Here is a 12,945-nt window from a genome sequence, read left to right on the forward strand (position 1 = left end):
TCCTTTCAGGCTTTTATTAAAGAGTAATGGGTCATTTGAGGTTGTTGCTGACAGTGATTTACTGTGGGTATTTATTTATACAGAGCAGGTTTTTATTGGCACAGGCCAATGGTTAAATGCAGATTTCTATGGATATAGCCACATAAAAACCCAAGATCTTTCTGGCTTTGACAACTCGGTTCTATTTGGCAAGAGCGATATTCAATTCAACTGGACAATATTGCAGTGTTTATACATGGCATAATTGCTTTTTTTAAGCTTGCCATTGGTCGTTCATTCAAAATGGGCTTTTGTTTACATTTGCCCTCTGTAAGATTACCACACTCATTTTTCATGTTCTTGTTTTTCCATGTCAAGACAGATGTAGATGCAATCTGTATTCTCTTTAAGAATACAGAAACCAAAATAGAGTTTAAAAGCTTTTTTGTTCACCTACCTATGCAGCACAGAGATATTTCAGACTTTCAAAATAGATTTCATGAGCCCATGATGACTTGGACAGTAGATTATTATTGTTGTTTCTCACAGAGGGCTTCCCAGCTTCAGCTTGTAGTATGCATAGTTGTAGTTCTTTGCTAGCCACCACTTTTTTTTCTGCTTGAAATGCTAATCTTTGCATGTGTTTTTAAATTTTTTGTCTCTTTCTGCACTCTCCGACTGCCTGGGCAGGACCTGCTCACTAACCAATCCTTCAAACAGGTGAGTTAAAGGTCTTCCAGCATCTTCATCTCATTGTTACCTACCTTCAGAGCTCTATCACCTTCTCTTCTGCGATGCAGCAGCCAGCCAGAGAGGCCAGTTACTTGTATAATGAATGTGTTATTATGTGACTTATCTCTGGTTGTAGGAAGTTTTACACAGTGCTACAAGTGTTTGCTGCTGTTTTCTTGGGATGTATGAACTGTCTCGCATACCTTCTCCTAAAGAATACAGAAACCAAAATAGAACAGAGATTTCTTTCAGCTCATTGTTTAGCTGTCCATCCCATAACTTTACTTTGCAGACAGACACAGTTAGCGAGCAGCTGCTGAACATAGCGACGCATTTAGCTGCTAAAGAGCCAGATATTTCCCTCAGGAGATGGTGGAGACCAAACACAAAGCTAAAAGGAGAGTAATAATAGTAATATTGGACTTACATTCATCATGTCAGCAGAAACACGATTCCAAATGAATGCTTATGTTGCTCCACGTGATAATAGGTGATAATATGTGATAATATGTCAATGCTAAAGTGGTTAAAATACCTGCAGGTTTAAAGACATGATTATCACCACTGGATGAAATAACAGTGTAGAGTATATAGCAAATGGAAGAAGGTACATAGCTGTAGACTTGGACAGTTTCCCTTGGTGGAGGTTCAGAAAACCCAAATTTAAATGCAGCATTAATCTTCATCATCATTGCCTTATTTTTGCTTATCATCCCCATTTTCATCTTAGTTAGTGTGTTGATTACCATTATTACCATCCTCATCTTACATTGCTTTAATTGTCATAATTCATCATCATGAACTGAGCAGGAAAAGCCTGAACTGAAATGCAGTCACTTGCATTTAAAATAAAGCTTTCACATCCATGTTGCCTTGCACAAGAGAAAAAAAAAAACCAGTTCAAACACCTGACCACATTTTGATCACGCCACTTAATAACTGTTATAAAAGATGAGGGGGCTAGTCTCTGGTTACATTGGGTTGAGTGCACATGCTTTACACACACGTTGGCAAAATTGACTTTAGCGCGTGGGCAGAGAGGGCTTTGGCAAGCACAGTGAATGGGAGTTGTCCCCCTAAGCCAGTGCCAACCTCATTCTGCTGCAAGGCACCATGGGTCAATGCAGGCATGGAAAAACGACACTTTCTTTACAAGCCACATCTGTTTTACGTACGTCATAGCCAGCAACCTCAAAAAGGACGTTTTCTGGCAAGCTGGAAACCAGCTCGGACCATAAATAGAATGTGTTTAACATGCAACCCCAACCAGTTTTCTTAGACATGTATTCTTTCCCCTTGTGGATTTATAATACTACATTTGTGTGAAGCTTACAAAAATATCTGATTGGCCTAAACCAAGTTTTGAACAGTGTTTCCTGTCCCTCTGCGAGGTTTATAGGCCTGCCTGCATTGTGTTTGTAGTGTTGACTCACAAAATAAAATCTCCAAGATCTCACATGACCTGCTTTGGACCTATTTTTGCTTGCACCGGTTAATGCAAGCAAAAATATCTCCACAACTTTTTTTGATACGTTGTCATACACCTTCCACAATTCAGTCCAGGGTTTATCATTTTTAATGAGACGTGCATTATGGCCTCTGAGAACTGATGCATGGACACTTAACGTTTGCAGTCAGTGACTGAAAGCAGGTCAGGAACTTGACCTGAGGCCAACTAAAGTATTTGGCTCGAGTGCAACCTTTTAGTCTGCGCTTGATAGTGGCAGTGATCAAACTGCAACAACTGGCCTTGGATTCCAGTATTTGAAGTCTTTTTTTTTTTTTTTTTTTTTTTAAATATCTGCTCCAAATTAACGCATTGTTAAATGCTTAGAAGGGGTCGTGTCATCTTTCAACAAGATAAAGATGTCAAACAGATGTGAGGAGGCGATGTTTCATTGTGCAGGCTTTGCATTTTATGTGAGCACTCTTGTGAACGGAACTATGTTGCAAAGTTAATCTGCTTCTCTGTCTTTATCTTTCTACAGAAAGAGACGGGGTCTATGGATGACATATACGTCAGCACGCGCAAGGTCAAAGAGCTGTCAGTCATCGACGGTAGACGTGCACAGAATTGTGTCATCCTGCTTTCAAAGTACGGGTCCCAGCCAGAATTATGAATTATGCTCCATTACACTATCAGTAAACAACTAGTTATTATCTGTTAATTAGATTACAATTCTGAAGAGATGCCCTGAGCACAGGCTGTTGTGAAATAAGTGACACTGCAGGGTCAGGGGTTAGAGTTGTAACTCAGCGTGGAGCTGCTTGAGGCAGTTGCTTCTTATGTCTGGTACAGGATCTGTGTTTTTAATGGACACACGAAGACATCTGTCAGTGTAATTGAATTACCATCTATGCACTTTTTCAAGAGCATGAGTCATATGACAGTCAGAAAGCATTGTCCAGGTACGGATGCATCTCTGGAGTAGTGTTCAGATTTCAACAAGGCTATTTTGAAACATTTAAGTACTATCAGTCTCCACATTAAGTCATATAGAATAAATGAAGACACATAAAATGACCCCTCTCCCCAGGGCTTTGAGCCTTGCTATATCTGAACCAGAATCATTTAAGATCCACCCGACAATACGGTTACCATTTGTATGTCCCTAACAGCAATGATCCAAAGCCCTTTTAGAGAATTTGAAACCTAACCCCTTTACAGATCAATAACAGGCTTCCTGAGACCTCTCTCTGTCTGACAAAACTGCATGGACCCTGAACTCACTCTCGTGTCAATAGTAAATGACCTGAGGGTACAAACTAGACCCAAATGGGGTCAGCAGTTAGTCAATAAGGCTTTGACACAGACTAACAATGCTGTTATTGATCACAACCCAGCGTACTTAACACTGATCAGATGCACTGAAACCAGCTGGCAGTGCTCCCAGGGTTGACACTGGTCCAGACCAGTATTCAGAGTCTTAGTATCAGCCCACTCGCAGGTTTCTGTATTGTGTGTTTGTAATGTGGCAATTAATTACATTTAATGAAAGAATGTAACTAATAATTAATAATAATTATGATTTTCTTCCTTTGCAGGTTAAAAATGAGCAATGAAGAGATCAAGAGGGCGATCCTAGAGATGGATGAGAGAGAAGAGCTAGCCAAAGATATGCTGGAGCAGGTGAGGTTCAAGCTAAAAGCTAAAAGAGTAGGTAAAAACAACGTGTATGGATTTGATTGATAGGGAAAGAAAATTCTATTGTTCTATCTATTGTTCAAAAAAGGCTTCAAAGAGGTTTGATGTACTTTGCCCAGACAAAGTGCTATTATAGATTTCAGTTGAAATGTGATTGTGTTTCACCCTGAAATGTTGGGGCTTGGATCTTTTCAATTTATTTCAGAGTGTAATTTTGTATCGATTAAAGTTTTAGAGAAAGTAACAAATATTACAGTAATATTAAAGTAATAAAGCTAATCAGGATTAAAAGAAAATGAATACTGAATTTCCTGAAAAAAGTTTGATACTATACATTTCAGTTTCAGTCCACAGATTAACATTGTCCTTGCGTCTTTGCAGCTTCTGAAGTTTGTCCCAGAGAAAAGTGACATTGATCTCCTGGAGGAGCACAAACATGAGCTGGAGCGGATGGCCCGGGCTGATCGCTTCCTCTTTGAAATGAGCAGGTACACAGGACTACATTATTGTATAACACTTTGCTTCAGATAACAACATTTGTGTGTTAGGTATCTAGTTTCTGGTGTCTACTACATTTTCTTTTTTTCAGTGTAGCCAAACCATCTGCAAAGCATGGAATTGCACAGATCTGCAATTTGCAAGGCTGGTTAATTTTTATGTAAGGCAATTTGTAAGAAAGTGAGGTTGTGGTGATGAATATATAGAGTATATTAGTTGCACAAAAGTCAGTATCTGTGTGATAAAACAGATGTGAGATGTTTGCATTGCGTACGGTCTGACAATCTGTGGCATGCATTTGAAATTTCCAAAGTGAACGAGATTTTGTGCAGAATCAAGACATCAGCCTGTCAACCACAACTAGATCCTGAAATATTGAAAAGCGCAATGTCTGTTGGAAAAAGAACGAGCTTTTGAAGCAGCATGGGAAGGCTGGGTTCAAGAACAAGTCTCAAACTTCAGGGTTATTCATCATTTAGCTGAGAAAAGAAGTCACGGCTGCCCTTTGAGGACTCCCATCACATCAGAGAGTGGGGATGTTTTAAATTGATGCCTTTTTTCCTGCATTCCATCCTTTCTCAGAATCTGCACTGTTTGTACAAGATAATTAAACCTTTTCATTTCCTTCAGTGAAATATTACCCTGTCCACTTTCTTTCCTTTTGACCGCATCTCCTTTGGTCTGAGGAATACATCTGGGATTTGGTTATTTCCTTTTTTTTGCCATTTAATATCCCTGGTCCCTCTTTGAATTTCCCACTCCCTCCCTCAGTGAACCTTTTGGCAAGTTTAACATACCCATTTGTCAACTCTCCAACTTGATGGCAGCCTATTAGATGATAAAAGGCCTGTGGAAACTGAGGGAGGGAGTTTTGTACGATTGGGTGACTTCTAGCTTTGAACTTACACTACCCTGGAGACGAATGTAACTCACTTCCCTCTGTTTTTTTTCCCTTTTCTCCTCCTTTGACCTCTTCCATCCCTTCATCAGAATTGACCACTACCAGCAGAGACTGCAGGCTCTGTTCTTTAAGAAGAAGTTTGCAGAGCGTCTCGCTGAAACCAAGCCTAAGGTTGAAGGTAAGGACAAAGACCTAAGAAGGCAGAAAACTTGACTCATCTAAAGGATGAGGCTGGCAATATTCTATATTTTTCTTGTCAACAAATTCCACTAAAAAGGCTAAAATCAAGAATAAATTGATCATAATAACAAGTGTTGTCTGCCAAAGCCTGATGTATCTTATTCCTCTGTGCCATAGAACTCCATTGTTTGAGACCACACCAATGAAGCCACACGGTTGCACTGGGTGACATGTTCATTCATTACCATGAACACTGTAGTTTACTTTGATTAGATCCCATATACACCATCCTGCTGCCAAAAAATACTCACTAGACTGAAAATAGTCCCCAACAACTGCACTATTTTCTCCTGTTTGAGTAAGATTTACTAAAAACTACAGCTGTTTTAGGAAATGCCTTTTTTTAAAAGAATAAAATAGTATATAGTATATATAGTTGTGAGCTGTTTTAAAGATTAACTTAAGTAGGAACCAATGGGCTTGGGGCAGAGTGCCGTGGGCAGGGTAGAGAGTATTGAGAAACACCTTGGGCCTGATGCAAGAATATTTACGTATTCATATCCTAAACCTCTTACTTTTTCCTGTGAGGCCTGTCTGTCTGAGTGTTCCAAGTTGGATTCACCAAACTCTTTTTTTTAACTGCACAAACTTACATTGTTTTGTTTCAGCCTGATGAGCGCCACCTGTTCACAAGGAAGCGCACGTTTGTGAGATTTGATCATTAGCATAATCAATGCCCCTAAAATTGCCATATAAGGCTGCCTGTTCCACTCTGGGAAGTTTTGTTCACAAAAATGTTACCAAAGAGCACAAAGAACTTCAGTCCAGCTGTCAGAAATCAGCAGAAGGAAACATAACAATTTAGCAGTGCCAGTAGTTATATTAGAGGACCACTTTGGTGTTTAGAATATTTTCTAAACAGTTAACATAATAATAGGACAGCTGCTAACAACCTGTCGACAGAGCACAAATACACTTAAATCACTCGAACATGCCACACGACTAATTTTTGCATGAGACCCATTCTTGGTTTTGTTCTTTTTGACACGTGCTCTTTTGACATGGTTTAAGCTTTTTCTCGCAACACTGTTACACACAAATGGAGCAGAAGATTACATTTTAAAGAACATGCTTGTAGGGCATACTACAATCAGAAAATTGTACGCGCTTACACGCACACAAAAAAAATGTTTCAGGCACTAAAAATGTCATCAGCTATGAACACTTTGACCAATGCTTTTCACAATGACTTGTGAAATCCCTTCTTTGTGTTAAGTGTACACGTGTGTGTGTGCATGGTGAGAGTGGGTGGCCAACTGTATACTGGCCCACTGTTTTTTTCCTTCAAGCCAGCTTCCAGGTTACCAAGGAGGCTGTTTTGGAAAGCTGGCCCATGTTGAGAGGGGAGAGCCTCTCTCGTAAACAGCTCACTGCAGCTCACTTCAAAGACTTCAAAGATGTCCATAGACATGTGAGCGTGCACGTGTGTGCACATGGGTGTGTCATGCCTGAGCTGTCATAGTGTCTGTCTGAGCCAGAGCTACTTGAAAGACACTCTGCTGCCTTTCTCGGCTTTGATGAGCACATTACATTATTTGTGCCAGCAGTGTTTTATTTGCAGCGAGGGCTGACTTGACAGTTTAGCTCTGTGTGTGCTGTAGCTTTTTTTTGTCAGACAGCCTATCCATTCTAGTCCGAGATCAAATAATATGTATCTTCTGACATACATTACTGGCTGCCAGGAATGGAAAGAAAGTACGAGCAGAAGAAGAATCCTGCGAGTTTAAGTATTGATTCAAGCCTCCAGAATCTTTGTTGTTGGATCCAAACGTTCCCAGACCGCACTGTTCATCGATGCCCGTAATAAAGTTCTCATCCCCTTTTATTTTTTATGTTACTTTTATCTATACTCTAGATGAGACTATATTTCCCTGGACCACCCAGCACGTTCAATAGAAGCATTTCTGAAGACAGTGCAGTGGGCCGCCAGGCCTTTCTGCATCCAGCAGAACACTGTCAGCAGGGCCAGAAGAATGGTTCCCATGCTGTGTCACAGCAGAAAGAACTGTAACAATAACAATATGGACTTTGTTAATGATTTTCACATTCACACTGAGGTTTCCTCTGTGGATGGGGGAACCACCTGCACTTTGCCAGACAAGTCTGTTCTCAGAGGGAAAGAAACAGACAGCATGGGGTTGTGTTTGGAATATTCCCTTCCCCCTGCTGTTCTATAGATGGATGGAAGGACTTGATGGGTTTCCCCACTGAGCTGCCCAGTTATGGGGAATATTGATCAATCATCATGAAGGATGTTTAAAAGGAAGGAAAGGATGAGAACCTTTGGGCCACGTACAGTTGAGACTTTAGTTTGCATGTGTGTCCATGGCGGCTGAGTAGAGAAACAGAATGGAAGGGAATGGCCAGTTCATTATGTAATATAAAGGTGATGCACTAAGCAAAGTGCACACATATCAATCACCAACTATATGATCTCTCCATCTGCTTCTCTCTCTCCATTTTTCTCCAGCCATCCTGAATGCGTCTAAGGAGGTGGTCCGGAGCAACAGGCTGACTCAGATCCTGGAGGTGGTGCTGGCCTTCGGCAACTTCATGAACAAGGGCCAGAGAGGCAACGCCTACGGCTTCAAAGTCTCCAGTCTCAACAAGATCGCTGACACCAAGTCCAGCATAGACAGGTGGGCTAGGGGGACATTAAATTAAGCCTCATACCTCTTCTTCTCAGTGTTATAATTTAGTCAAATGGTAATACACAGATCTCACACACAAACTGTTTCCAGTGCTAGTTTCTCAGTTTCTCCCATGTCTGGTGTAGATAAATGTCCACACATTTGTTCAGAATTCATATAACAATGTGCTCCATAGATCTGGCCTCATACTTATCAATTTAAAAATTTAGTATCAAAGTTAGTGAAGTTGATTGTTTTTCTGTACATAACATAGCGTGTTTACAGTGCAACAAGGACTGCTAGAAGCTATGGCTTCAAATTGTCAAAATGCAAACATACATTGGTGTGAAAAAGTGTTTGCCCCCTTCCTGATTTCTTGTCACACTTAAATGTTTCAGATCATCAAACAAATTTAAATGTTAGTCAAAGATAACACAAGTAAACACAAAATGCATTATTAAGGAAAAACTAAATCCAAACCTACATGGCCCTACATAACTGTGGTTTATCACACCTGAGTTCAATTTCTCTAGCCACACCCAGGCTTGATTACTGCCGCACCTGTTCTCAATCAAGAAATCACTTAAATAGGACCTGCCAGACAAAGTGATGTAGACCAAAAGATCTTCAAAAGCTAGACATCATGCCGAGATCCAAAGAAATTCAGGAACAAATGAGAAGGAAAGTAATTCAGATCTATCAGTCTGGAAAAGGTTATAAAGCCATTTCTAAAGCTTTGGGACTCCAGCGAACCACAGTGAGAGCCATTATCCACAAATGGCGAAAACATGGAACAGTGGTGAACCTTCCCAGGAGTGGCCGGCCTACCAAAATTACCCCAAGAGTGCAGCAACGACTCATCCAAGAGGTCACAAAAGACCCCACAACAACATCCAAAGAACTGCAGGCCTCACTTGCCTCAGTTAAGGTCAGTGTTCATGACTCCACCATAGGAAAGAGACAAAATTGGCCTGCATGGCAGAGTTCCAAAACGAAAACCACTGCTGAGCAAAAAGAACATTAAGGCTTGTCTCATTTTTGCCAGAAAACATCTTGATGATCCCCAAGACTTTTGGGAAAATACTCTGTGGACTGACAAGACAAAAGTTGAACTTTTTGGAAGGTGTGTGTCCCATTACATCTGGCGTAAAAGTAAAACCGCATTTTAGAAAAAGAACATCATACCAACCGTAAAATATGGTGGTGGTAGTGTGATGGTCTGCGTCTGTTTTGCTGCTTCAGGACCTGGAAGACTTGCTGTGATAAATGGAACCATGAATTCTACTGTCTACCAAAAACTCGGGGAGAATGTCCAGCCATCTGTTCGTGACCTCAAGTTGAAGCGAACTTGGGTTCTGCAGCAGGACAATGATCCAAAACACACCAGCAAGTCCACCTCTGAATGGCTGAAGAAGAACAAAAAGAAGACTTTGGAGTGGCCTAGTCAAAGTCCTGACCTGAATCCTATTGAGATGCTGTGGCATGACCTTAAAAAGGCAGTTCATGCTCGAAAACCCTCCAATGTGGCTGAATTACAACAATTCTGCCAAGATGAGTGGGCCAAAATTCCTCCACAGCGCTGTAAAAGACTCATTGCAAGTTATCGCAAACTCTTGATTGCAGTTGTTGCTGCTAAGGGGGGCCCAACCAGTTATTAGGTTTAGGGGGCAATCACTTTTTCACACAGGGCCATGTAGGTTTGGATTTAGTTTGTCCTTAATAATAACAACCTTCATTTAAAAACTGCATTTTGTGTTTACTTGTGTTATCTTTGACTAATATTTAAATTTTTTGATGATCTGAAACATTTAAGTGTGACAAACATGCAAAAAAAAAAAAAAATCAGGAATTGGACAAACACTTTTTCACACCACTGTATTGGGATCAGGCAAACCACACTTGTGGATGTTTTTGGGATACCCAAACAATATGCATAATAATAATGCTTTTTTAAAATAAAAAAGTGTCATAGAGCATATATAGTACCACTAATGTGCCAAATTGTGGAATTTCTATGCAACTTCTCATGAAAATAACAATATATAGCATTCCCGGTGAAGACATGTAATGACTATGCCATAAGCCTGCATATAAAATAATAATAAAGATTTAAAACTGAGCAAAACAGCCTAGGATTCAAAGGGTTAAAGAAAAGTATTCAAGATGATCCTTTAATAAGCAACTCTACAGGAAGTAGTGTTTCCTAGATTACATTTGTTTTAAAAGTTTTGTCTTCACTTGTGATCCAACAGGAACATCACCATGTTGCACTACCTGATCATGATCTTTGAGAAGAACTATCCTGACACACTGCACATCCAGCAAGACCTCAGCAGTGTACCAGAGGCTGCCAAAGTCAAGTGAGTGCACAACATTTCACTGTGGGGACGCTTGCAGGGAAAATACTTTTTCACCAGAGCTACAGTATGTATCTCTACAGTGCATCCGGAAAGTATTCACAGCGCTTCACTTTTTCCACATGTTGTTATGTTACAGCCTTATTCCAAAATGGATTAAATTCATTATTTTCCTCAAATTCCTACAAACAATACCCCATAATGACAACGTGACAGAAGTTTGTTTGAAATCTTTGCAAATTTATTTAAAAAATAAAAATATAAATCACATGTACATAAGTATTCACAGCCTTTGCCATGACAATCAAAATTGAGCTCAGGTGCATCCTGTTTCCACTGATCATACTTGAGATGTTTCTACAACTTGATTGGAGTCGACCTGTGGTAAATTCAGTTGGTTGGACATGATTTGGAAAGGCACACACCTGTCTATATAAGGTCCCACAGTTAACAGTGCATGTCAGAGCACAAACCAAGCCATGAAGTCTAAGGAATTGTCTGTAGACGTCCGAGACAGGATTGTATCGAGGCACAGATCTGGGGAAGGGAACAGAAACATTTCTGCAGCATTGAAGGTCCCAATGAGCGTAGTGGCCTCCATCATCTGTAAATGGAATTTGAAACCACCAGGACTCTTCCTAGAGCTGGCCGCTCGGCTAAACTGAGCGATCGGGGGAGAAGGGCCTCAGTCAGGGAGGTGACCAAGAACCCGATGGTCACTCTGACAGAGCTCCAGCATTTCTCTGTGGAGAGAGGAGAACCTTCCAGAAGAACCACCATCTCTGCAGCACTCCACCAATCAGGCCTGTATGGTAGAGTGGCCAGACGGAAGCCACTCCTCAGTAAAAGGCACATGACAGCCCGCCTGGAGTTTGCCAAAAGGCACCTGAAGGACTCTCAGACCATGAGAAACAACATTCTCTGGTCTGATGAAACAAAGATTGAACTCTTTGGCCTGAATGGCAAATGTCATGTCAGGAGGAAACCAGGCACCGCTCATCACCTGGCCAATACCATCCCTACAGTGAAGCATGATGGTAGCATCATACTGTGGGGATGTTTTTCATGTTGTCATTATGGGGTATTGTTTGTAGAATTTTGAGGAAAATAATGAATTTAATCCATTTTGGAATAAGGCTGTAACACAACAAAATGTGGAAAAAGTGAAGCACTGTGAATACTTTCCTGATGCACTGTATTACAGCAGAGAGGAGCATGCTCTCAGTCCACTCTCAAGTGCATGTGGTTTAAAGTATTGCAGTGCCAACAGTTGTGACTTGGGTAAAGTTAGTAGGTGATTTCAATTTATAATGAAGTTCTTTTCTGCCACATGTTTAGAGTCTTTTACTTTAAAAGTCATTTGAAAACATAAATTAGGACATAAATTGTATCCCAGAAGTTGGAAAGTGCAGTACAAGACTGTAGGCAAAGACTGTGTCCATCTGTTTTTTTTTTCTTTCTTTCTTTCACTAGTTTGGCAGAGTTGGAAAAAGAGGTGCACAATATCAAAAGTGGACTGAAGGCTCTAGAGGCGGTGAGTTGTTGAGTTGCATTTGTGTCACATTCCCTCCCATTGGTTCTTCTCCTGTCTGTAATTATGTTTTCGAGCATGGCAGAGAAGGACAGCAGGGTGAGGTGTTTAAATGCTGGTAATGTTCCATGCTGACATGGAACGGCAAATGTCACATTTGCAGCCACACACAGAAACAAGGGCTTGTGTGCACGCACACATGAATGCACATACACGTATTACACTTCAGAGATCTACTGAATTTGTTTGTTTTGTTGGGTGTTTTTATCGTAACTGAGGAACTTTAAAATCATCACCATTCATCAGATGTTCTTCCCTTGGCTTAAAGGGAAAATCACTGATCACTTCCTCTGTCTCTCTCTCTTCCTCCTTCCTCTCTAAGTATGTGAAGCACACAAGAATCTCATAACTTAACCAAGTTTCTTTTTGAAAATCACACACCTCTCATCTGATTCTCCCCCCCTCCAGGAACTGCACTACCAGCAGAGCAGGACGAGGGAACGTGGGGATAAGTTTGTGGCTGTGATCGGTGACTTCATCACTGTGGCTGGCTTCAGCTTCTCTGAACTGGAGGACCAGCTGAGTGAAGCCAAGGACAAGGTAGCTAACTGCATAACCACTCAGTTGTACAGTGAACGGTGTATGTGAATATGCGAGAAGAGCATACTGTAAGCTCATGTGTCCATGTGGGTGGCTTTAATGCATCCTTTGCTAGTTGTCCTCACTGCCAAACCTTCATGTCAAACAGAAGAGGAGGGAGGAAGAGAGAGGGACAAAATACTGAAGGGAGAAACCATGAGACCTCTGTGCATCCCTCTTAGTTCAGTGCGATGACTTGAGCAGTGCCGGGGAAACCCAGCATTGAAAGATTACCGTGGATTCCCCCCTCATTCTCCATTTGTGTTTGTCTCTTTGAGTTATTGTTTTAAATC

At 40.9% G+C, this 12,945-nt stretch overlaps 1 protein-coding gene across 3 annotated transcripts in view; it reads left to right on the top strand.

Annotated features, from left to right (window-relative positions):
- daam2 (dishevelled associated activator of morphogenesis 2) overlaps positions 1–12,945 on the top strand; it is a 100,584-nt gene that overhangs the window by 78,150 nt on the left and 9,489 nt on the right. For 2 of the 3 annotated variants that reach the window (XM_044166089.1, XM_044166090.1), the window contains exons 16-24: positions 670–699; positions 2,700–2,806; positions 3,757–3,841; positions 4,238–4,344; positions 5,345–5,433; positions 7,966–8,134; positions 10,378–10,485; positions 11,956–12,016; positions 12,482–12,613. In XM_044166089.1, the coding sequence (XP_044022024.1) occupies positions 670–699; positions 2,700–2,806; positions 3,757–3,841; positions 4,238–4,344; positions 5,345–5,433; positions 7,966–8,134; positions 10,378–10,485; positions 11,956–12,016; positions 12,482–12,613 (888 nt within the window). The remainder of the gene's footprint in view (positions 1–669; positions 700–2,699; positions 2,807–3,756; positions 3,842–4,237; positions 4,345–5,344; positions 5,434–7,965; positions 8,135–10,377; positions 10,486–11,955; positions 12,017–12,481; positions 12,614–12,945) is intronic. The other variant, XM_044166091.1, reaches the window with a different exon arrangement.

The sequence above is a fragment of the Siniperca chuatsi genome, linkage group LG15 (assembly GCF_020085105.1).
Source record: "Siniperca chuatsi isolate FFG_IHB_CAS linkage group LG15, ASM2008510v1, whole genome shotgun sequence".
In the NCBI taxonomy this organism is placed as follows: Eukaryota; Metazoa; Chordata; class Actinopteri; order Centrarchiformes; family Sinipercidae; genus Siniperca; species Siniperca chuatsi.